Below are 25,964 nucleotides of genomic sequence, written 5' to 3' on the forward strand. Positions count from 1 at the left end.
GATCCTTCCCCTACATGCACAAAGTATGTTCAGAGTACGTGGGGATGCAGATATCATATGGCAGCTGAAACTGCGTATGCAAACTGGTCACTTGCAAGTCTCTCTGTGGTGATAACAAATCATGTATTTTCAGGAGCGGATAAATGTAATCAGATAGTTTGAGGACAAGAGGCAGTTAAAAAAAAAAAGAACTTGCTCTGTGCCAATATTTTAAGAAGAGACTCCATTAAAAGTTTGGTGGCGCACATTTCACTGTTTGATTAACATATACCTTGTGTCCTACCTTTTGCTTGCTGGTGTGGTTGGAATCAGATGTCAGTCTCTATTTCTAGTGCAACTGGTTGAGTCAAAAATGGCCTTGAAAATTCTGACGGAGTGGAGCAGGTCTCAGGAAATGGAAAGAGGGATAGACTGCTGTGATTGCAGAACCTTGAGTCAGTGCAGCTGGGTGGATGCAATTCCTCTTTCCTTTCTGCATACCAACAACAGCTGGCAAGAGGCTGTATACTTAGTTGGAATATTGTCTGTTAAGGAATATAGCTTAAACTTTGGCTTTTGAGCAGCATAGGTCCACCTCTCATACTGGGATTCAGTCCCTTACCTTGGAGGGGAACTGTGCTCCCATGAGGGCTGCGGGAGAACCAGTTCACTCAGCACAGGAGGAACTGAGCAGCCATGAAACATCAAAGAAAAAAATTCCAATGTAGTGTGATCTGTGTATTTAGGATCTTTAAGAGCTGCTCCGTAGCAGTCCTCTTGTCCTTGGCTCTACAAGGTATGGTATAGCGTCTTGGCTATATAAAGGTGTTGATATGTTCATAGGAGTTAGGAAGGTTGGCTTCTGTTGGTCTGCATACTCTTCGCAGTACTGAAAAAATAGTGGCAGTAAGCAGATGCTTCTTGTCCTTGATGTTAAAATAATAGTCCAATATCTGTTGCATACCAGTGGCAGCTTCTAAAAAGGAGCTAGCTCAACGCTAATCCTTTTAGGGACCCTGTCCCCAAGACATGTAAAACATTTAACAAAACAAATACCTCCTCAGTTTGGTCATTATTATGAACTCAGCATGCAAGACAGAGGAAGTTGAGTTAAAAAAAAAATAAATACTTGTTTAGACTGTATCCCAGCTCTATGAACTGAGTTTACAAAGAATATGTTGAAATGAGATCTTCTTTTGTCTGAACCAATACCCTTATTTATGGAATTAAAAAAAAATTTAAAAATACCCACCCTACCCCTTGCCCAGTTAGCATTGGCTGGTATAGAAGTGGAAAGACTTCAGGAAGCATTTAGATGTCTATTTTTTGCAACATTATTTGTTTTGAGGCTCCATTCCCATGAACATCTGCTTAGTTTCACAAACAAAATGGTTTTTATTAGTAAGTTCTTATAGTTCTGTAGAAGAATTTGCCTTCATATTAACCTAATGGACTGCTAAATTTCAGTGTAGTACCGTTAATCATAAACAGAAATCATAACACAGCCTCTTTCCTTTAATTGTGAACTTCATAATACTTAAACTGAAACTAGAAAATAGTTTGATTACCATTCAATTTCACTGAGAAATATTTAATGGAAATGGTTTAGAAGTGAATAAAGGACATTTTGATGCTGCTTCTAATTTAAGGCATTGGATTGCACCATAGAATTACAGGTAAGCTCACAAAGGAACTTTAAATATGACAGTTTTACAGTTGGGCTAAGTGTTTTGTATTGTCTTGGCGGAGGGGGTTGTTTGTTTTAATATGTAGCTGAGCTACCTGATGGCATGTGTGTTTGTGATAAAAAAAGAAGAGTTTATATTATATGTATGAGAAGAAACTATAGATGAGAGGAGTATGAATTTTCAGGCTCTTGTATTGTTTAGATTTAGTCAGAAGCTAAATAGTCCATGGAGATGAGAGAAAAATGATGCTTTCTTTACGTTGCAATGTTCCTTAACCGGGGAAGACACTCTGGAAAATAGTTACAGAAGTTATTGTCATTTTAAAGGCTTTCTAACATGTAATTTTAAACAATAGCAGCTTGTTTCCCTTGCAGTTTCTATGGGGGGAGAGCCAGGATACCTGTAGCGCAGAATTCCCCACCAGCCTAATCTTTTAGATAAACCAATGAATCTTTAGAAGGCCAGTGGAAGCAAAGTAGGCAAAAACCATGGCCAGCAGCGTGTGGAACTGGGAGAAGTAAGTTGGGTGGGAAAGGCAAAGCAGTATCTTTTAATTTCATTTCAGGGGGAGTTGAGATTTGTAATTACTTCTCGGTGATTTATTTTTAGGTGGCTACACCAAATTTTATTTATGTATGCCTGACATCACTAAAGTAGCATAGTTATTTGGTTGTTAAATGTGTAGAATAATATAGAAACACTGTTGTCATAGGATATTACTGGTTTCCAAATTCAGTATTTTATAAGCAGAAGTTTTGTTTTCATTTTCCTTTCTCCTTTAAAACGCTTCTTAATTCTGGGCTGTGAAGCAGGAAATGATAGAAGAAGAGTATGTTGTAGCTCTATGAATGCCCTTCAAAAAGAAAGGAAGGCAACAAGCAATTTTTTTCTTCATGACACTGTATGGTAGAGCTGTACTGTAACTACCGAGGTATTAATGGCCTCCCAAAGCAGGCTGTGAAGTCCTGCTGCGGAAATACAGATGAATGTGTTGTCTACGGAATATAATCTGAAGTTCTCAGTTCTGGATCATGGAATACTGACTTGTGTACATACGATTCAAACTGTCCTTAGCAACTGAAAAATACAAAATATGATCCCTTATATGACATGTAGTTGATGTGGGCTTATCTTAAATATAAATTTTATATGACAGTTAGAATTATCAGTCTAATGAATTCTCTCTGATGTTTCTTTTACTTTTTTCCTAAACATTTAAGACCATTTTATATAATAGTAAAAAGAAATTGTTTCTGGTATCTATTTATATGTGAATCTTCTTTTGCATAGATGCATAGAAAACTTATTTAAAAATATCTTTTAGCAGACTTTTATGCAACTATTGTTGCCATTCAATGAGCATTAAAAGTTCCACCATAACTTATACACACATTCCTTTTTGGCAGAGTGTAAGACCAATCCTACACACCATTTCTACTGTGGTCTCTAATAGTACAGCTGTTGCAAATACTTTTTTATTTTATACTGTCTATTTGATAGCATAATCAAAAGGTAATTTCCTCAGAAAACAAAATGCCAGTCTTTCTGATCACAAAAAAAAAAAAAATTTGGACTTAAGAATAGTAGGAATTAAAAATAATGGACATAATTTTTTTTGTGCAACAGGGAACAAGAGATACACTTAGCCATCATTGCAGCACTCTCGGTGATGCTTTAAGGAAGGAAAATGATTTTGCTCTCATCATTGATGGTAAATCTTTGAAGTATGCTTTGACATTTGGAGTGAGACAGTATTTCCTGGATTTGGCTTTGTCATGTAAAGCTGTTATTTGTTGCAGGTAAGGTTTACATTATTCTTTCTCTACAGTATTTTTTATTGACATTTAAAAATTAAGCAACTTCTGTTGAGAGAAAATACACATATCTATGTCCTCCAACCATGAAATATAAGCAGACAAAAAAAAACCCAACCACATTTCAGTATCTGAAGTTATGAAATACAGTCATTCAAGCAAAATATTTTTTTACAGCAGTCTGCAACAGAGTGTACCTGTCAAAGTCATTCAGATTGCGTATACCCAGAATAATAATTTTTTATCTGTCAAGGGTAGTCTCAGCAAGATTGAGACACCCATCTTAACCTTAAATTGATAACTACAGTTAAGTGCAGGTTTAGCACATCTGGATTCTTTTGTAGAGTTTCCTCCACAGGCAAGAATTATATCTCTGCTTTTCTGTAAGCCGTGGGTTACACTCCGTAAGTGCACAAAAATGTTAAAGGTACTATTAAAGTAAAGTATTAAAGTAAAGGGTGATTTTTATTTCCTGAAGCTGATGGAAACAACTTTTTTTTTTTTTAATTACTATTATTCCTGGTTGTTTGGGGGTTCTTTTATACAACCAAACCCTTCATCCTTTCTGTAAACATCATCTATTAGATCTGTAAGCTTACCATTAGAAGGGAACTTTTTCCAGATCAAAGAAAATTAAGTATCTGCTTTCTTTAAATATATACAATATGAAAACGGTTTGGCTTGACTTTTAATATTTCCAAATTTATATTAAGGAAGGAATACATAGGACTGTATATGTGATAGCTTATGTGTTTTGGGGTATTCTTGCATTTTTATGACATTAAACACAAAAACTGCAAACATCACCTAGGTAGTACATCCTTTTCTACATTTGAATGGTTGAACAAAAAGGGAAGTTGGGTTCTTGGTAGCTAGATAAACAAAAGCTACTCCTGTCAATGTTTAAAGAACTTGGTTTAGGCCAGTCTGTCAAAAATCAGAAGCAAGGACTTTTCTTTACAAGACCATTGCAACACAGGTAGGATATCTGCATTAGAAATGCAATTAAACATTCCAGAACCGTGGAAGTTGCTGTTATTTTCATCAGTGTCTGCGGTAACTATTACAAGGATAGCCAGTTAATGTTCTCAGAGTGTTTTTCACTATTTTGACCTTTGTAGTAGCATGGGAAAAGCTGTTTCCTATATTAAAACAGGAAAAGTTAACTCAGAAACAAGGTATTCCTCTTCTAGAGTCCCTGTAGCTTGCTGTTTCTCAGTATACAACAGTGTCGCAAATTCAGGTTCTCACAGCTAATGTAGTACTGCATTTTTTAGGATTGTCTGTGTTATGTCTAAGTCCATATTTAAATAGGATGCTATGTCTGATGATAATTACTAGAAGAAGAATCTATGAAAAAGGAAGTCAGTCTGGATTTTGTACGAGAACAAAATTATTCTTAGAATTCCGTATCACTTCTTATGAAATTCAAATCTTTCAATAAATTATATAAGCTTACTGCCTACTACCTCCTTGTTGCCTATCCTGTTATTTACCCAGATGTAGAGACATGGTCTGTACAACTGTAAAAACTATTGTAAATACACCTTAATAGATTGTCTGCTTTTGATTAATAAATGGAAGGTTCCTTTGTTCAGGTAGAGTTTAATAATGTTCCATTAAGAGAAAGTAGATTCATCTGGAAAATCAGTGTTCAAAATGGAGCTATTTTTCTGCGTTGTAAAAGGGCAGGGAAAAGCAAATGAGGTTACAGTATTCAAAGAAACACCTAGTTCATAGTCTTTCCATCCTTTCTGTCAAGTGATATATCACCAAGTTTTTGTGGTTTTTTTTAATTTTTTTATGGTTTAGCTTTGTAGCCATGCTCCAGCATGAAACACTGTGAATTTCAAACTAAGGTTTTACTGTCTCTTAAACTGAGATATTACATTGATACACAGTTTATACTGTGTGTAAACATTTTTCTGACAGCAGTAGTCTTTCTGACAGGCAAGTTGGAGCTTCATGCTTGTTCTACTAGTTCCAGATTTGCTCAGTATAGTAAGTAACAAGCAGGAGATGCATGCAGAACTGCTTTTTCAAAACTATGTTTCTTTTTCTTCTCTTCCCTTGATTTGAAAACACATTTTATGCTATTTGAAGAGACAATATTGCCATTTCTGTTGAACTATAAAACTATATATTGAAAGATATTCTGTACCTACAGCTGTCTTTTACTGGTAGCATTTTTGTGGTGAAACAACAAAAAGTGCAAAATGAAAGTTTCTGTTCTAGTAGCAGTCTTTCTGCCATTTCTACATTTCCATAGTATTACTTAGGTCAGATGGTTTCAATACATGTCTAGGTATATGCTCTGACATATTTTGTGGTTGTTTAAAACTTGGCTGCAGTTTTAAAACTACAATATTTGCTTGTAACACTCACTGTTTTAGTATATGCTTTTTTAATATCATGTGCTCCTTGGAAGTCAAAATTCTATCAAAATATTTATTTCTGTTAATGCTCCATCTTTAGTAACAAATACTTCACTTCCTTGGTTTTGAGCTTAAAAATAAAAAGTTTAAAAATGGTAATTTTTAATTAAGGTAGATCACTTAACTATGTAAGTTGTCCTGACTAAATGAGAATGTAGTCTTTTTCTCCATCCATATAAAGGCAGTAAACATTTTAAGCACTCCTTGGTTTTAAAAGTACAAATTACATCGCTTTCTTTGGAGTTTTCAGACTGTACTCACTTGTTCAGAAGCATTTATTACCAATGACTTCCTAAGACTAGCCATAACACAGATGAAGCTGACAAACATTCAGTAGACATTTCACTTCAAAAATCTGTATATATTATTAATTCCAAGCAGATGTTTGGCTTAAAGATTTGACAAACTGAATTCCAGCTCTATATTGGCTTCAGAATAACGTGTGCAAGAATGTTGAATGGATTATTCTGTAGTAAAAAAGTACAGATAGGAGTGAACAGATTGAACAAACAATTTTTTTTGTTCGTTTCATCATGAACTTCATGCACTGGGCAGTGAGAGCAAGTGCCATCTTCCAACTGCCCCTATAACATTTTCTGAAAGGGAAATAAGCCACTGTTCCAAGAAAGTTAAAAAGATGAAAAAGTTGTTCTCAGGTCAGGAATCTTCTACAGAAGCTGGCTGTAGCAAGTCTTGATACAATACTCATCAGCAGAGTTCAAATAAAACATGTAACAAAAGATGATAGAAATGTGTTTTGATGTACTTGGACCATTGAATTTTTCTGAAGAGCTCTTGCCCAGAAGCTTTTATCCCAAGTTCACCACAAGGCTGTACTCATCCCAAGTACCTTTTTCAAAAGTTACAGCATGTGTTGCAGAAGCTGCTGAATAAAGTAATTGGGTAGCTTCAATCCGAAGGCTGTATCATTCTTTACTCCTTTATTTTTTGCTTTTGAAGAATCACATAATTAAATTTATGCAACCTTTTTCCTGATTTATTGCATTTAAAGCTTAAGAAATTTTACTTCATTGACATAGAGGAGGATTGGGAGTTCTTTCAGCTGATGGAACATCACCCGAAGGTGAACCATGAGAAGGTGTCCTCTGACAGGAGAGGAGAACTAGAAGAGCTACAAGGATGTTACTGGAACCCAGTAGTAGTTAAGAGTATTGTACATGAGCAAAGGCAAGTGTAGATACTGTGTACCCAGTTTCTCTTCACAACACTGTCTCAGTGTTAAGCATGATGATCTAGGAAAGAGAGGCAACTACTGTTAGTGTACCCATATGCTGGGAATTCAGTAATCTGTCTAATGTTGAGGTTTAATCTAGTTGTTGAAACCTTTTTTTTTTTCTTTCTATAACTTTATAGGGTAGGTAAAATGAAAAATATTGACATTTTCTAGAGAAAATGGAAAAAATTTTCTTTTTTCTTTTTCAAATGAGCTATGGACCTTATATTATTCCTTCATATTTCTTCTGTGACACTGAAATTGAATCAAGTATCAGTCTGTTCCATAGTAAAAAGAGTACCTTGGTGATATGGACTGCAGTCATAAACTGATACTCTTGAACGTATGGTGTGTAGTGAAGCTGTGTGATTGTGATTGGTACCAGAGTTGCTCTCTTTGTAGGAAGCAGTAAAGAGCAGTGCTGGGGAAGGCAGACTCAGAGCTTTTCGCATTTCCTCTTTTTTGTACCATGAAACAAGAGGGGCAGGGTTTGATCCTTCACTCCAGTGCCAGGAAGCACAAGAGTGGATTGCCACGCTGCTTTGGGTTTGCTCCTTCCCTTCCTCTTCTGTGTGAAACACACCAGTCCTAGCACAGAATTTCTGTATATTATTTTCAGTTATGGTGTCTCAAATACTACAAGGACTGAATTTCAGCATACACAGTAGAAGTTTTACGTGAAATGGAAGGTACACGTGTGACACACACAGTGGTAGATGAAGCCAAAACTGACATAGTTTCATCAATAGAGCTTTTGAGAGTCATCCTTGGAATAGTTTGTCCCCTCAACTGTGGACAGGCATTTTCTTAATGACAGATAATTGGAGCAATCCTGAAAAGAACAAAGAAGAAGTTACCAGCAGTGAAACAAAGTGGAGGATCAAAAGTTCAATGTTCAGTTGCTTCCTCCAATTCAGCAGTTGTAGGCTGTGTATCATTGTGGCAGTCCACTCTGTCTCTTTGTTCCTGTTGGCTTTGACATCTGTGTCTTAAATACCTTGTTGATTGTTTATGAAATACCCATTTAAACAGAGCAGAAAATAAAAAGCATAACAACAAAATATGCCAAAATCAGCAATTGTTGGAAGTTAATACCAGTAGTGGCAGTGTTTGGGGTTTCTTTTCTTACTCTCTTTTAGGGGCCCATTGCTGTTTGACCTATGTCTTTCCAGTCCTGCTAACATCTTGCTTCAACAAATCCAAGGTTTCTATGGATTTTGCTGGGAATGAGCTTTTAGCATACAGTCTAAATGGCAATAACAAGACCACGTTGCTGACCAGGATGTTTGTTGGCCTGTGTTTATTACTTTTTCACAGAATATAAAGTATGTTTGGTAAATACATTAATTTGAAAGCCCTGTATTAAACCTTTTTCTTTCTGTTACCCCTTAGGGTATCACCACTTCAAAAATCTGAAGTTGTAGAAATGGTTAAAAAACAGGTTAAGGTAGTAACTCTAGCAATTGGTGATGGAGCAAATGATGTTAGTATGATACAAACAGCACATGTTGGTGTTGGTATTAGTGGGAATGAAGGTCTACAGGCTGCTAATTCTTCAGACTACTCAATTGCTCAGGTAAGTCATTACACTGGAAAATACTACAATAAAGTAGTTTTAATATCAGATTCATATTGGTGTATGCATATTCTGATTGTATGTTTGTTCGCTTTTTCATTTTTTGCAGTTCAAGTATTTGAAGAACTTGTTGTTGGTGCATGGAGCCTGGAATTATAACAGAGTAGCTAAATGCATCTTGTATTGTTTCTACAAGAATATAGTCCTGTATATTATTGAGGTAATTTTTACAGTACTGTAAATGTTACATCTTGAAAGTAAAAACTTTATTATTTTGGGGTTTTGATTATTATATATGCTTTTAAAAAGCATTTAAACTGTCAATAAACACTTACTAATACTGAATCTTGCTTTTTAATAAACTGATTAATATTAGAGTGATTTTTTTTTTTTAATTTAGAAGACCCAATTGTCTTAAAAATGCATACTGAGTATTAGTACTGAATGTTTGTGTTGCGGAATACTGCTAGCTTATTAAAATCCTGTATCTATAACATTACAGTATTTAAGGAATACAGTTACAAATAGCCTTAAATTTACCAAGAGGTGTATGTGCTTAAGTCCTTTGACCTGGTGTCACCAACTGGTTCACAATCTGAAGCCCTTTTTTAGGTCACTGTTGAATTGCATGGTTGGGCTGTTGCTCTTCAGAATAGTACTTAGGGTTTTTACGTATATGTTCAATTACACTATTGCAGACTTTTCATTTGCTGATGGGGGTAACAATGCCTCCTTAGGCTCTAGTTCATGAACAGGGATATTTTCTGAAAGCAGCTGACCTAGTTTTTTCACCTGGGATTTTAAGGAGACTGGAATCTTGCGAAAAATACAGTAGTATGAGAGAACTGTATTGTAATAAATGTATGTTTAAGACTGTATTTATACCTATAGTTTTCATGACCACATGGCAACCTTAAAATTTTGAACATATTTTTTAATGGATTTTTAAATTTTTTCTGCCCCCTTTTATTTACCGTTCCTCTTTTTCTTTCAACAGCTGCTGTGTCTAGTAATTATGTTTATAATTGATTCAAATTTTATATTCACAATGATACTTTGGGTTTAAAATGGGGGGGGATTAATTTGTTGCAAAGCTTGATTACAGAATAAACTTTATAGGTAAGTCTTCTGTGTTTTTACAGTAATGGGGTTAACAGTTATTCTTAAAACTTTCTTAGTTTTTTTAAAATATATTTTTAACTTAATATCTTAAACTGGCACAGTTATGTATCCAGCTTTTACTGAAAGAAAATGCCTTGGTTTTGTTAGACCTGCTGTAAACATTAGGATAATTTTTCCAGTTTTGATATTTATGTATGTGATCTTACACTGTTGCAATATTTAAAAATACTTTAAACATCTTTCTATGTACAAGTGTTGTAGCCAAAAGTATGCATTTTTCTTAGCATATTTTTTACATTTTTAAATTTTCCTTTTTTTCCTTTTTATTGTGTTCTTAATGTAAGCACATGTCAATCTAAGTAGTAGCAAGTTTATAGCATGTTTAGAAAAACATAAAAGTAGAAAGCCTTGGAAGAAGAAAATCCATTAAAGATCTTTTTTTGCTTTAGAAGCGATGGCAGACTTTAGATCCTGCATTTCAAAAGCGGAATATCTGATTAAAGATCAGACTTCCAGAAGTACTGATTAGCAGTAGCTCTTGAAGTATTTGAAAAAGCAGTATTAATGTATACTTTGTGTTTATGGAAAACATATGAAGTTGTTTTTCTTAAATACGTCTTGTTTTTCTTAATTTTCTGTCATTGTCACCTGCAAAACACATTGTAAATTTATAACTTAAATCAGATATAAATATACCACTGTTTGTATTCTTTGTGGAAAAAAAAGTTAAATGCAAGGTACAGCGATCATAGGCTAAAAATACAAATGACTAGAAGAGGTAGTCTCTGCCTCCTGAGCAGATGGAAGAGCAGAGAGATCATTTTTATATGGGTTATGACCCTTTATATATAATGCATACAAGCATTTTACCATATACACTTTCTCTGGAAGACAAGATGACGACTTCTTGAATTCCTGTATACCCAACATTTGTCAGCTCAGAAAACTTTCACAGATCTTAATAGCTCATGTCAATACTGTGAGTGAATGGGCAGAAATTCATCATTGAATGTCTCTAGAAAGGACAACTGCCAGTCTTGAATCTCTCTTTTCAGTTTTTTGTACAGATCAGGCGTGGGAGCAGAGAGCTCAAAGAGTATTTGTAAGCTGCTGCTTAATATGCAGAAATGCTACATCAGGAAAATGTCTGTGAAGCTTTCGTGGCCACACCTCCTCTGTCTTGGAGTTTAGAAAATAATACTATGAAAGGCATGTCTGGAAGTTGCTTTAAATAAGTTTCCTTTTATTAGCTGACAATAACTGAAAAAACCTACCTTTACTTAATACATGCATTTTTTCTTTTTAATGTCTGCTCAGTAGTAATAAGTGAGTAATATAATAGATTCCATTTAATTTAAAATACAGCCTTTTTCCTAGGCATTTGTGGGGTGATATAAAATAAGTGCTATTGGTTTCTTGGTTGGGCAAATGGTAAAGGTCTATAGTAATACCCCTATATTGATCATAGTTCATGGACGTTTAAATTCCTATTCATAAGAAACCAGAAGTGATCTGTAATAATTTCTTCTACTCTGTGTCTTGATTCAATAGATGTTTAAACATGGATCTCATCTTTTGTGTGGGACTAGTCCCAGTAACTTTAGAAGTTATAATCTGAAGTACCATCCTAAATTGCAAGTGAAAACTTTTAATTTCTTATAGACTGATAATGTGCATTATTAAGCCTCTACCGAGCCTCACATTCACATAGGATAAGCCTATTGCAGAGTCTCATACTTATTTTGAAAAGGCTGTCGTTACCTTATAATGATGGTTGGGATTGAGATTCATCTAGCATTTGAGAACTCTTTTTGGTTTCATAATTACCATTACTGCATATACACTTTTTTTTAAAACTAAACATTTGGTGAAGTTAGGCAAATCTTCCTTCAACATCGGAGTATCAAAATTTTCCTATTCCTACTTTTTGTTCTGCTAGCTAGTAATAACTAGTAATAACATAACTGGTTTATGGTAGATAGAAAAGGCTTACAATTTAAAAACTGTAAACAATTCTTGAAGATCTGGATAGGTCATTCATGTAGAGGAAAATTTAAACAAAAGAGTAAAAGACCAGGACACAAACAGAAGAAATAGATGCGTGGGGTTCACATTTAAAGTTCAGTCACAGATCCTTAAACATGGCCATTTGTAACAATTTAAGTGATGCTACATAAAGAATTCAATCATACTAAGTAATTAGAGCTGATTAGGATATGGGGTCGTTATGAATAATGACCTCTTTTCGTTCCATAAACTTTGGATTATGGTTATCTTTGGTTTTTCCTCTCTCTCTTCTTTTTCTTATTTCTGCCCCCCCCCAGCCCCTTTTCATTCCACTGCTGAGTTAACACACTTTTTGCTGCTCATGTCCATAACTAAAGTTTACCATTTTGTTCCTGGTTTCCTTTGCCTGACACATCAGATAAATGCCTGTGGTCATACTGAGACCCATATCATGCATAACCACAAACACAGCAGGCTTTCTGTGTATACTGTCACTGCTTCTGAGCTGTAAAGTTTTGGTGCCGTTGGTCAATATGCCATGACATACTCAATGTATGCAAACTGCACCGAGTTCAGTTTAACACACGGACAGCAGAAAGTGATTGTGCTCATGCCCACTTTTTTTCATTATATGGTTTGAAAATGTAGAAATACAGGGATCTGCATTGAGGCCCATCCCATTTTAGATGGGCTGTGAACCTTTCATTGTCAATGGAAATTCTGTAGCAATTGAACTATAAAATGGTCTGAATTTTCACTTCTCCCTCACTTACATAGTCGAAATTCCTTCTCAAGGACACTGATCTCCTGTCCTTCCTGTACAGGGGTGCTGGATTAGTAATTTAAAGTGTTAGAGTAGGACCTTCCCCCTAGGAAAGAAGAGGCTGAATCTGCTCCTACATTAGTATCATGTACAATATGTCATAAAGTATTACTTTGCAGGTATAGCTGCCTTCATTGTCCATCATAATTTGAATGAAACATGCTTGTCCATGAATAAATTTGCCACTTCCCACCAGTGAAGCAAGAAACTGTGTGTTTCTTGTCACTAGTCACTATTAATACTGTAGTAAGCTCCGTAGAGGTTTTTTCCTGTATGGTTAAGAGTGTAATTTTCTGGATCCAAGGTTCAGAAGTTAGGGTAAGTGGATGACTTCTTTCTTCCCCTCTTACAGATTGAGATGGGGACTGTATTTATCCTTGTTGCTTCCACTTTGTGGTGGAATGTATCAGGGTTGATCACCACCACACTCCGCCCAGATATGCTAATTATTTTTGAGTCATAGGTGTTCTTAATGTGAACATTCAAATAATATCTTGTAAACAATAGAAAATTCATGTTTCTGCTTAGGTATTAAAGATGCTCTGTCTCTTAAAGTAGTATGTCTGGTATTCTACTAAATATGTATTTAGTGACATTAAGAGGTTTCTCTTCCCAGCCATTCTTTTTTTCATAGATTCAACAAGAGCTTTAGAACCTAGGGGTGCTACCAAATTTCACTACTTATTGTCTTGCATCTAGAGTTCTGACCAAGATTTGTTCCAGTTCCTTACTACACTAAAACTTAACTGAAATGCCTCTACCTTGCATGCTTGCTTTGGAAGAAAGTAAATGCTAAGATTTCAGGAAGTTACTATTATAACTTAAAGGATTGCTTTACAATTCTACAGTAAAACTGTAGTTTTCAGAGTTTAAATAGCTTGAAAATTTTAACTTAAATTCTGTAGAAAATAAAACAAAGCATCAGGGTTTTTCAGGAATAAAATTATGCATATCATTTCTGAGAGGCTTGGTAGTGACTTCATATTATCACAGTCATTGAAATTTCTTGTATTTCTTTAAAACAGTCGCTGCAAAACATGTAAACTGTAGCTTAGCATCACTTACCTTTAATAGAAGTGAATATGTGGAATAAATTCAGTACATGTATTTAGGTCTCTCTTTTTATATTAAAATTCTATAACACTTTGACTGTTAAATAAATCGCCACAGAAAGTTAATGTTCTTTCCATATATTCCTTGGTTATGAAGGGTCAAGTATATGTCTACTTGTGGTCTGTTTTATTTTCTACCTAGGGAGTAGTACTTTTGTTAAACTCTCTCTGAAATGAACATCAATGAGATGTACACATATGTAAATGGACACGTGCCCAACTACTGAGCCACATACTTTTTATTAAAACTGTCCTTTTCCACCACCCTAAATCTTTTCAGATTAAGAATTCTAAAATTTACTCCAGTACTTGATACAAACAAGAAAAAAAAATTAATGGGTCAATCACATAATAATAGCTGTCCTTCATTCCTCTCTCAAGAACTGTCTTCCTAGCTGTCTTCCTAGATTGGGAGTAAAAGAATGTAGGAACTATGTATAATGAGAAGGTTGAAAAGAGAGGAGGCAGTTGAGGAGCACAACTTGCATCCAACAGTGGTGATGAGGTTCTAGATTAGGTTCACACATTTAGCTTAGTTGTAAAGCATCCAAAAATTGTGCTGATGTTGAGTACATAACTAATTGTTCAGTAATGAACAACTGATTATGCACTCATCTCACTCCCTCATATTCAGCTGCTGAGAAACTGCTGCTAATAAATGTCTGCTAAATTCATCACAGTTAAATGAAAAGTCCTCTTTCAAAAGTCAAAAATCAAAATATACAAGAGCTTATAAAAATCTGATTCAACTGGCATAAAGTAATTCCATTGTCTTTTCAGTGAATAGACTGAAAGGTTAGAAAGTAGTGCTTGTTACTGTTAAATCAAGCAAAGAAATACAGCATTATAAAACTTCAGAAAATTCAGTGTATTCTAGGTCTCTGTATTGCAGCCTCTAACATTCGTGACTTTGGATGCAATCTTGTTCCAATAATTGGCCACCAAAAAAAACTTTGTACTTTTCATGTATTGATAGAGCAAATAGCAATTTTGAGTGGATTTACCTCCCATTTTTAGTGTTAATAGTAGCTAATTTCAGGTTTTTTCCATATCAAAATATTCACAAACATGTTCAAACACTCCACCACATGATAAAAAAATCTGAGCTTGATCATAGAATCTGGTCACCTGGAGGCCACCCTGGGTACGTATTGATAAACATACATCTGATTGTACCAATTCGTGCTTCCGTAATAAAGTTAAATAGAATGTGACTTGTAGGAGAGACTCCGCAAAGCAACATCTAAAAATTCACGTGAAAAACATGAGTCTTAAAATGAGTAGAATGTTTAGGTGATCCTAACTTCCATCTCCTTGCAGCTTATGTTTGTCATAGGCAATATAGTTTCAGTGTAACTTGTTAATAAAGATTCATCAGACATGTTGCTTCCCTACTTTGTCATTGAACTAATATAAGCATGAAGAAATAGAAGAAAGTAGTCATGCTGCATGCTATACTGAAAAACATAGTGTGTTACCATGCCTTTCAAATTAAATTTTAATTATTTTTTAAATGTTTTAGCAAAAAGTGATAAAACTTATGCAATGAAAGAGATACCTGGTTGCTTGTCTACAATATCCTGTAGCTGAGTTAGTGCTTGTTAACTAAGTAGTTGTAGCTGATTTAGTGCTCTGGTAAAGCTTCATCCTCTCATGGGTTTCATGTATGAGTAAGGTATATCGGTGCAGTTTTCAGTTTCAAACTGCAGCTTACTGTATGAATTCTGCTAGCCTGGAGGTTTGCTAATGATGAGAAGATGACTGCTTCTAATCTGTGAGCTCCCTTCCCCCTCATCTCGTATTTCTTAGAAGTTTTATTTCGTTAAGAATTAAGTACAATACAAATGCAGTGAGCTTAAATCACTCTTAAATACTTAAAGAACTTGACATTTCTTCAGAAAATAGCTACCTTCTTGAAATGTTTTCATATTTAGATGGAATTGCTCACATATTTGACTAGATTGCCCATTATCTGTTCTTTAATGCAAGTTAGGTTTGGGTTTGGTTTTTTTATATAGGTTTAAACCAGAACATTTACAACTGTGTTATAAATGTGTTCTAGGGGTACCCCTTTTTGTGAAACTGAGGAAAAATCTATTTATCACATCTTGCAAGACATTGGAATAATATATGATTCTGCCCTTTTTTCAGATCTGGTTTGCATTTGTCAATGGCTTTTCTGGACAAATTCTTTTTGAAAGATGGTGTATAGGTCTTTACAATGTGGTAAGATATTTGTGTGTTTTCAGTTATTTTCAACCATAATCATAAAAGTTTCTTGAGTAAGCTATCTTTAAGCAAGGCCTCACCTCTAAAATTTTGCAATATGTTGGTTTTTTAATCCATCTCCTAGATGTTTACAGCAATGCCTCCACTAACTCTTGGAATATTTGAGAGATCCTGCCGAAAAGAAAACATGCTGAAATATCCTGAGTTATACAAGACTTCCCAAAATGCACTGGACTTCAATACTAAGGTAGATTTAAAAAAATCAATTATAATTAAAGTAGAAATTAAGAGGAATTCAATATAGTTATCCTTTTTGTTCTATGCTGCTCATAATTAAAAATGGAAGGGATTTTTATTACTACTATTTCCAGTTGTCCACTTGTTTGTGAATGGTGCAAATCATGTTTATCTATTTTTAGCAAGTACAGAAATGTACAGCAAACATTTTATTTTTTTCAGCCTTGATTGTTTTCTTCTTTTTTCTCTGCTGGTAATAAAGCTGTCTTCTATAGGTAGAAGTGATTAGACCTCTCTGTCGTTAGGCTGTATGTATTTGTACTGTTATATGGAAATGGATTACTGAAGCCTGTGGAGAAGTGTTGCAGAGGACAATAAGAACTGTCATTATATTTGTAGAGGGAGGGACTTGGTATTATTCTTTGTCAATTTGGAGATGTGATTTTATGGTTTAATTTTGAGTTTGGGGAAAAAATACTTGGAGAGAGTTAAGAATGTATCAGGGTTGATCAAAAGGAACCTGAGGCTCATTTTGGTGGGAAATGGGCGAAACTCATCTTGGAGAGATGCACAAGAATTAATAAAAGAATGTAGGACTCTAATATATCAAATATATGCAATTTTTACAGATTTGTCCATAAGCAATCTCTTAAAAAAAAAAAAAAAAATCAATGAAACTTTTTCCTGAATCTGCAATTTCCTGAATGCTGTGATGTTTGTAAGAGTTCCTTCTGATTTTATTTGATTTTTCTAAATATTATTTGGACACTTCAAGTAATGCCATTGTATGTTGAACTTTGGGACATTTTCAATCTGTCATTGAATTAATAATGCCTACATGTGATGGTCTGTAGTAGCTGTGCAGAGCTGATATAGTATAATTAGCTCTCATACGTGTGCCACTTGTGCTGTAAAAATGGCGTACCCTATCTGTATAGAATTATTTGTCTAAACTATATTTGTTCACGGAATTGTGTAAGATTTTTCTCCTTCCTCACTTCATCCCTTCACCCACAAAAACAATCCTGAAACTTGTCAGGAAACTAAGGAAAATAGTTTCTTCTGTCACTGAATGCTTTACAAATATCAGACTTTTCATGGTCCATTAATACAGACGCTTTTGTGTTGTGATACTTTTAATCAATAATGTAAGTAATGAGTTACAATTGTTGGCTTTTTCTGTTTTTTAATAAGTCTATATTATTTTTATTATTGTACAGCTGTATTATTGACTTCATTGGAAATTCTGTGGCTACTCCCATACAAACCTTGCTATGAGTGTCTACAGACTTCCCAACTACAAAATTCCCATCTGTATAAGTTGAATAGTCGGTGTTAAAGATTTGGAAACATTACTGCCTTGAATGTTGATGCAGATGTTTGTTATGGTAAAAGGGATCAAAGGTTAGGAGGTCACAACAGAGGTTAAAGGATTAGCACATGACAATAAGAATTGGTTAGGAAAATGGAAAAGTAGAACTAATTTTTCTTGCACCCACCTGTGCTTTCTGTCAAATAAAAACTTCTAGTAATGCCATAGCAAGAAGGAGCGACAAAGGTTAATGAGTAGCACAAGTTCAAATGTGCAAAGTATTGGAGTGTAAATTGGATCATACAACCTAGTGTAGCTGTATAATCTAACAAAAGACTTTGAGACATTGTGGAAAATGTTGTGAGGCAGGCAACTTAATTTCAATTCTTTGAACACCTTAACACTCATAATGCACATCAGTTAGTTACAATAAAGGCTATGATTGTCAAAAGAGTTGTTAATGAAAAAACATGATTGCTATCCTGAAGGAAATGGGTTACATATTTTTGATTAAATCTTTTTATGTCTTTATACAACATATTATAGAAAGCATCAATAGGTTGTTTATCTTTAAACATAATACAGTTCTTTTCAGAAGTCATATTTTACAACTTAAAATAAGTTTGAAAATAAAATTAGAATTATTTAGCAAATACAGTAATGGAAGTTTAATATGAGGAAGCTATGCACTTCAAGAATGGAGCATGTAAGGAGAAATCTAAGGAAAATACTTTTATATGTCCTTTTTTAATTCCTTTGTATGTGGAAATATGTAGTATATGTAAAACTTGGGTTTTGATTGTTCTACTATCCAAATTCATTACATAAAATGTAAATTATAAAAGCTAGAGTCCTTTTTAATTCCCTACTTAGAATGTAGCACTTGTTCCCGTTCTCCGGTTTAGTTTAATTTTTCTGGTGATATTCCCATATATACATTTTAATTTCCTTTCTGATTTGAAATTAAAAGGAGCAGATAATATACACTTTTTCAAAACATAAAAATAAACAAATGACCCATGAAGAGCTAGGAGGCAGAAAGTGCCTGTCAGTTATATTACTTCACAGTGGTGGCCTGACAGAAACACATTTTGTGAATCTAACACACAGATAAAAAGAAAGGTCAGGGTTCACAGAGCTAGTTTTTTGCAAATGGTTCTCATGGATTTTCTGTTTTCCCTTAGGTTTTCTGGGTCCATTGTTTAAATGGCCTCTTCCACTCATTCATTCTGTTTTGGTTTCCACTAAAAGCCCTCCAGCATGGTAAGTATTATGAAAAATAAAAATATAAATGTTGGAAGGTATGAAATACCTAAATACCTTATTTTTCATAGGAAAGCCTTATAAATAGTAAGAGGTTTGTGTGATTAAATTTCAAGATACCATTTCTAGAACTAGAGCAGATGCAGTATATCGTAAATGTTTTATTTAAAATCTGTTTAAAAGTAGGAGTAATATTATATACATACACATAAAACTATATAAATAGGTTTTAAGTAAACGGAAACAAGATGGAGAAAAAGAGATTGCTATTTAATTATGCTGATTTTTTATATAATATGCTGCCATGGTAAAGACCTACAAGATCCTAAATCACTACTGTCCCTTGCACTGTCTCTTACAATTTGTAAGTTTTTATTGCTGATGTGTATACCTGTCCTGTTATTTCAAGGGCATACGAACCCCGTTAGTTTACATCCATATGAGTAGACTTGTGACGGAGGAAACTCAGCCATCTTGGACAGCTCAGTCCTGTCACTCTTCTAGTTCAACTGTTGTATGTGCTCCCGAGTTGCAGAAAGAAACAGGACAGTTGGGAGGAAAGCTGTATTAATTAGAGGAAACCTGAAAGCACTGCTTCCAGTTTGTGGGAATGTTTGTGTGTATGGGAGCTTTCATAGGGGTGGGGTTTCGTTTTGCTTTCACTTTGTGGAGAGGGGGAAAAAAAAAAGTGTGTACCCTGCAGCTTTTCTGTAAAATTAGTAGTTGTCTTAGTTTCCCTGGCATAGACAGGCTGTCTGCCCTGGCACAGAGAACAGAAATATTCCCATGGACATTTTGAAACTGTTGAGACTAGATAGTGAGACACGGTTGCTTGTGCCCAAAAAGGCTGTGGAGAAGACTTCTTGCAGAGTTATTTTGTACTCAGTGACTTCTGATGGATAAAGGAAAGTAGGTAGTGACCTGTTTTCTCTGAAAGGCCACTGGACACCAGTTCAGTGGCAGCAGTTTGCATTGGAGACATTTAGACAGCCCAGGAGGAAAAAGGTACCAAAATGTCAATGCATACTCTAAAACCACAACCTCAAATCAAAACCAAAATCCCCATTCAAAGCTGTAGCCAGTCTGAGAGATTTATGCATTACATGATGGAGAAATGTTTAATGAATATATGTGGTGAAGCAGAATAGAGTTCATGTGTGAATAGCAAAGCTGAGATACCGGCATGAGCACTTGAGAGCACTGTAGTGCAGGCCTCTTTGGCTCACAGCCCCTGGGCTAGAACTGACCTGCTGGCAAGTAGCCTCTGTAAGTCTGAACAAATTGTCTTCTGTGTTCCTCTTCCATTCCTAGAGAAAGGCCAGGTGAGCAAAGGGAGCAGAAATGGGACCTGGGGATCATGTACATGGTGGGCGGTGTAACCAGTACCTGCCATGGGTCCAGTTGGTGCACAGAGTTCTGCATGAAGGGGAGATGAGCGCAGGACAGGAGCTGCTGTGTGTGTAAAGAGGGAAGGGAAATAATGCTGTTAGTTTCCTAGGGAGGAGCTGATGAGTGACAGAGATCCACCAAAGAGAGAAACTTCTGAGAACAGGTCTCAGCTTCCACCTTCTCTTAGCAAAGAGGCACAGGAGGATACTGAGATGTGAAAGGAGGAAGGGGAAGAATGGGGGATAGCTCAGCTTTGTGCGTACAAGTGCATGAGTGCTGGGTCCCAGCACTCTGACTAATAGGAACAGACTTAGCTGCCTGCCTATTCCTCTGTTTTATCCTCATTATGCTCTTTACTGCTAGGTATATATTGTTAATCAGTGGAGTGCATGTTTGAGCAGGTATTTAGTAAAACACTGAAAAACAAATCTTGAAAATCATGAAAATCACTCAGAGCTCACAGTTTTCCTTTTCACAGAATCATAGAATGGTTTGGGTTGGAAGGGATCCTAAAGATCTATCCTAAAGATAGTTCCAACCCCCATGCCATGGGCAGGGACACCTTCCACTAGACCAGGTTGCCTCGAAGCCCCATCCAACATGGCCTTGAACACTTCGAGGGATGGGGCATCCACAGCTTTTCTGGGCAGCCTGTTCCAGTGCCTCACCACCCTCTTGGTGAATAATTTCTTCCTTATATCTAATATCAATCTACCCTCTTACAGTTTAAACCCATTACCCCTTGTCCTATCCCTACATGCCCTTGTGAAAAGTGCCTCTCCAGCTTTCTTGTAGGCCCCCTTCAGGTACTGGAAGGCTCATATAAAGGTCTCCCTGGAGCCTTCTCTTCTCCAGGCTGAACAGCCCCAACTCTCTCAGCCTGTCCTCACAGGAGAGGTGTTCCATCCCTCTGATCATTTTTGTGGCCCTCCTTTGGACCTGCTCCAACAGATCCATGTCTTGCCTGTGCTGAGGGCTCCAAAGCTGGTGGTACTGCAGGTGGGGTCTAACCAGAGCAGATTAGAGGGGCAGAACCACCTCCCTCGGCCTGCGGTCATGCTTCATTTGAAAGAATGCTCTTTTCCTTTAGCGTTTTACCCTGTTTACTCTTGAGTCTCACTTGTCCACTTCATTCTTGTCTGTAAGTGGAAAATTTCAAACTGCATGCATTGTAGTAGAGTCTACCAAGAAAAATCAGAGAATAGGTGTGGATTTGTAAGAACTCTGTCAGAATTTGTTCCATGAGACCTAACCATTGTATAGTAGACAAAACTAGAGTCTTTGCACTCCATGTACTCCATGTGGGTATGAAAAGTGACAAGGACATAGGGCTTCACAGAAACTTCTTCTGATGCAACTTTGTCGACATAACAGCTAATGGCAGAAGCCAAACATGTATGTCCAAGCAAATCCACCGACTGCTCCCTCTTTTGTATAACCTTTAAAATGAGTCATGGTCTCAGCTTTGTTTTCAGGCTTCCAGAGCTCTTGTAGTCCTTCATGGTATGCTAGCGTGTCCAGGGAGAAAGTGAAGTCAGGGAAGTGCCAGGAACGAACCAGTATCACTAGAGCTAAGGAGGCAGCTACTGTGAGCTCCTCATCTTGGAATGGGAGAGGGCTAGGTTAAGGAGGACTATTTGCAAGCATTTTTATTGTAATTGTTTTGTGTGGACTTTCACCTGCTGTCTCTTCCAGAATGTCAATAAATAGGTTGGGGTTTTTTTTCTTTTCTGTGATAAACTGGTCTCTCAGATCCTGAAAAGCTTTGAGAAAGGAGCACTCTTCATCCATGACTAAAATGAATTTCATTTCAAGCATGTGTTAAAGGTGATATGGGGGCTGGAAAAAACACTCAACACAAATATGAAAACATACTTAATTAGCAGCATTTAATATACCATATGCTAGCTGAGGACAGTGGTAAAATAAGTGTTTTCAGCTACAGACTATTTTTATCATGTTGTCACCTTACTCTGACGAACCCAACCAGAGGATTTTTAAACTCACACCTACTGCCCAAAAAAAAAAAACAAACACCCAAACACCTTTATTCTTATCTTCCCCTCAATACAGCTCTTTAAAAACTTCCTTCCTTGTGCTCATTCAGCATTAGTGGGGTTTATTTTCCCTTTTTTCTTTTTTTCTTGTACTTTTATCCTTCCTTACTACATGGTATCTCTATATGATAGCAGTAAAAAGCAATATCCCAGTAAGTAGGACCTCTACAGCAGAGTGAATGTTCTGGTTTAGTTGCAGCATATAAACAATCTAAAATGCTAAAAGCGTTTCTAAACTGAACATACGAAAATTTAGCGAGTTCAATATTTCTAATTGAGAATGAGGAATTCCCTCTAGATGGTTCAGTTGTGTGTTGTCCCACGTCTGCCAAGAATGTTCACAGAACTGGGATCAGAAAAGCCCATGCTCTAGCAATAGTCATAAAATAAGTTCTGTTAAACAAGCATAAATGCACTGCTTCAGAATTCTGAACTTAAGAACCACAGTAGATTTTATTTATTTGTTTGTTTGTTTGTTTGTTTGTTTATTTATTTATTTTGCAAACACATCTCTCTAGGGTATTGACTCTTTACATAAATGCTCTGTGTGTATCCATATATGCAAAATGGATATGTATTTATAAGAATCCAGAGATCTGAGTTGGGTAAATTTTGAAAATGTTATGAATAACAAGCATTTCAAGAACTAAAAAGCAGTGTATTTTGTATTTTTACTTAAACTGAATCTCAGAAATTGAATAAGAGCAACGATAATTTTCTATACCAAAAATACCCAGAATCAGTGAAAATCTGACTCTCAGCTTTCTGTTTACTTCTATGTTACAATCAATGTGTGCTATTGCTATTATATTTCATACTTTTCTGAAGGTAAGATACTGTATCTGTGAACTTAGAAGTCACTCTAATTGAATTATTAGTGAATACAGTATTACTCATATTGGTATACGATGTTAGAAGCTCCTGTTTCTAGCGTAATTCCTGAAATCACTGAAAGTTTTAAAGGAGTAAAAATTATAAAAGTCATAGATCTCTAATGTTCAATACAGTTCATGGTGAAATCTGCTGGTAGTACCCTGTAGGAAGCACTACCATCTCTTTCGTACAAAAATATATTTTTTTTTAGATATATATGTGTATACACACATCACTATTGTGGATATTTAAGTGTTTAAATGTTTTTATTTTTATCACTGTTTCCTTCTCCAGGTACCGTATTCGGCAATGGTAAAACTTCAGACTACCTGCTCCTGGGGAACACTGTATACACTGTAAGTCTTGCTACAGCTGTCTGGTGTTCTATCAGTTGACTATCTATATTGGCTCTATCTTTAACTCTTAAAGCAATATGGTTTTATTATTACTTATAATTCTCTACATAAAAGACTTGATTCATTATAGTGCCTTAAGAATAAGAAATGGCACTTGAATGACTGTTTGAGAAGCTTTGAAGTGCATTTTGCGTTCTAATTCTGTTTTTTAAAACAAAGTAGTTCAATAAAGATGCAGAAGATACATTCCTCCTTTATTGGAACCTGTCTATTTTTTAAATAATGGGAATTGTAATTCCCTAATTAGCATGCTCATTAATTTAAGGTAAATTTCTGCATTGGAGAAATCCCAGGTTATTCGATATGGAACTCGTTCGTGGACTTGTGAAGATATAATTCTGTTCTCCATCTCTTAATTTATCATGGGGCCTTGAAAGAGGGATGGAGCCACATGGAACCAAAGTTTGTGGGATGCCTCTTGGGAGAAAACCAAACTGCCAGAATTACACCTGACGCACACCTAACAGTAATCTTCTATTACTCTTGTAGATATTAGTCATTCTATCTCCTAAAATAAATTAATGAAGCTAAATACCTGTTTTTTCACTTGCTAGATGTCAGTGTTACCCCAGAGATGGGAGTTTTCCAAGATCTCTCTTAGAAGCAAAATAGGACTTGTGCTTACCCGCCTCTGTTCTTGAACATAAAGAGTTTAATTAATTTTTCAACTTCCTGTTGTTGGCAGATACAAAAATGTACATTCTTTCGTCAAAATAAGGGGATGTAATACAAATTCACACAAAAATCAATTTCCTTAGGGAATAGGGAAACATAACTGAAATAAAAGGAAAGTATTCTAGAATACATTGTAGTCCTTTGAGAATTTAGTCCTTTGAGATGTACTGTCAAATACTATGTATGAGAGAACATATTGAATAGTGTGTTCTGGTCAGCTAACCAGAAAAGTTAAAGAGCATAAAGGGACGAGTAACCACAGGCCATTCTGTGTGTTTCCTACTGCTGTGGCAGTTAAAATGATTCATCTGCCACTCTATACATGGACTTTAAAATGGTTCTTTCAAGCACATGAAAAATTGTTTGTTCACTCATTCTCTTAAAAGTTTATTTGCTCTACACTTCCCCTTCCCTGTTCCAAAAGGCAAGCACAGCATGTTTTGTCAGCACTAGTTGCATGTGATCATGTAATCTATCACATGATGAACTGATCTCCAGTAGGGATGGATGGAATATCCTGGAGAAGTGTTTTCTGTGCAAGTCGTAATAAAATTAAGATGTAAGGTCACAGTCATTGTCATAGCTCAATCCTAACAGTAGTAGTTCAACTGACACAAGTCTATTTGTATTATGATCTCAAAACACTGACCAGTGTTTTGAAGTCAGTCATTTATCTGAATGTGACTGCTTTCCCCAGTATTGATAAATACTTACTAACAGTGTCTACCAGAATCACCTGTTGTTCTAAGTGAAACAGGTTCTTCTTGGGGAGAGGTTCTCTGCACCAGATTTTCACCCCATCTACAAATGTTTCGTTGTTTACGGAAGTTGCAACCTTGCTCTGTTCAGCTGAAGTTTATTTTATGAATTGTATGTATGTATTCATGAGTTGTATAACTTCATCTATCCCAGCACCTAAGCAAAGTTTTTTTGGATAGCATGTCCTTTTTGTTGATTGGTCTAAAAGTATCCTTTGTACTGGCCATCATTTTGTAGAGTGAGTTAGCACTGTATACTTGCTAAACCCAATTATTCAACATACTGCTGCGATGACAGCTGAAGCTCTTTCCTGAAGTGATCTCAGAACTTCATCCTACCCAGTCATTCTGCTCTGTGCTTCCTTCCAAAACACAAGCTTGGCACCAGGAGAAAATATAAGTTAACAGATGTTATACTAAGAGTTTACTGGATTACACTAGATGCTGTGGGACCGAGTGTTCAAAAAGTGCTGTTATTTAGATTGTCACCCATCAGTTGTTGGATAGGTCTTGAAATCTTAACGGAACTGCAAAACATCTGAGTATCATCTGTGACATCAGCTGACTCACAAACATCAAAGCCTGCTGTTTCAGATTTGCAGCAACATTTTCCACCACCTTGAGAAACTAGTTAATCTCTGATACTTTCAATATAGTAACCTGAAGCTACTGCTTGTCACGCTGTATCCATAAATAATAACAGAGGTCACAGTGCAATTGTTCTGTCACCTTCTGCAACTGGTTTTCAACGAGGAGAGCTGAAACTTCACCATCTTGAGAAGCTAATTGCTTGCTACTAACCTGGAGAATGGCCAAGAATTTCCCAAGAAAACATTATTTCACCATTATAAGTCCAGACAACCTGGTTTTTCACTTGTTTTCCAGATTCCCCAGTTGAGATTTGCAAATTTGGGGAGGGATGGGGCTTGCAATTGATGTATTCCTGCTGTTGCACAGACATTCAG

At 35.8% G+C, this 25,964-nt stretch overlaps 1 protein-coding gene across 2 annotated transcripts in view; it reads left to right on the plus strand.

The window, feature by feature from the left end:
- ATP8A1 (ATPase, aminophospholipid transporter (APLT), class I, type 8A, member 1) overlaps nt 1-25,964 on the plus strand; it is a 107,641-nt gene that overhangs the window by 57,841 nt on the left and 23,836 nt on the right. For both annotated transcript variants that reach the window (XM_010288963.1, XM_010288964.1), the window contains exons 24-30: nt 3,294-3,466; nt 8,543-8,726; nt 8,836-8,946; nt 15,942-16,016; nt 16,144-16,266; nt 18,753-18,831; nt 23,445-23,506. In XM_010288963.1, the coding sequence (XP_010287265.1) occupies nt 3,294-3,466; nt 8,543-8,726; nt 8,836-8,946; nt 15,942-16,016; nt 16,144-16,266; nt 18,753-18,831; nt 23,445-23,506 (807 nt within the window). The remainder of the gene's footprint in view (nt 1-3,293; nt 3,467-8,542; nt 8,727-8,835; nt 8,947-15,941; nt 16,017-16,143; nt 16,267-18,752; nt 18,832-23,444; nt 23,507-25,964) is intronic.

Source organism: Phaethon lepturus, unplaced genomic scaffold (genome assembly GCF_000687285.1).
Source record: "Phaethon lepturus isolate BGI_N335 unplaced genomic scaffold, ASM68728v1 scaffold8196, whole genome shotgun sequence".
NCBI classification, from domain to species: Eukaryota; Metazoa; Chordata; class Aves; order Phaethontiformes; family Phaethontidae; genus Phaethon; species Phaethon lepturus.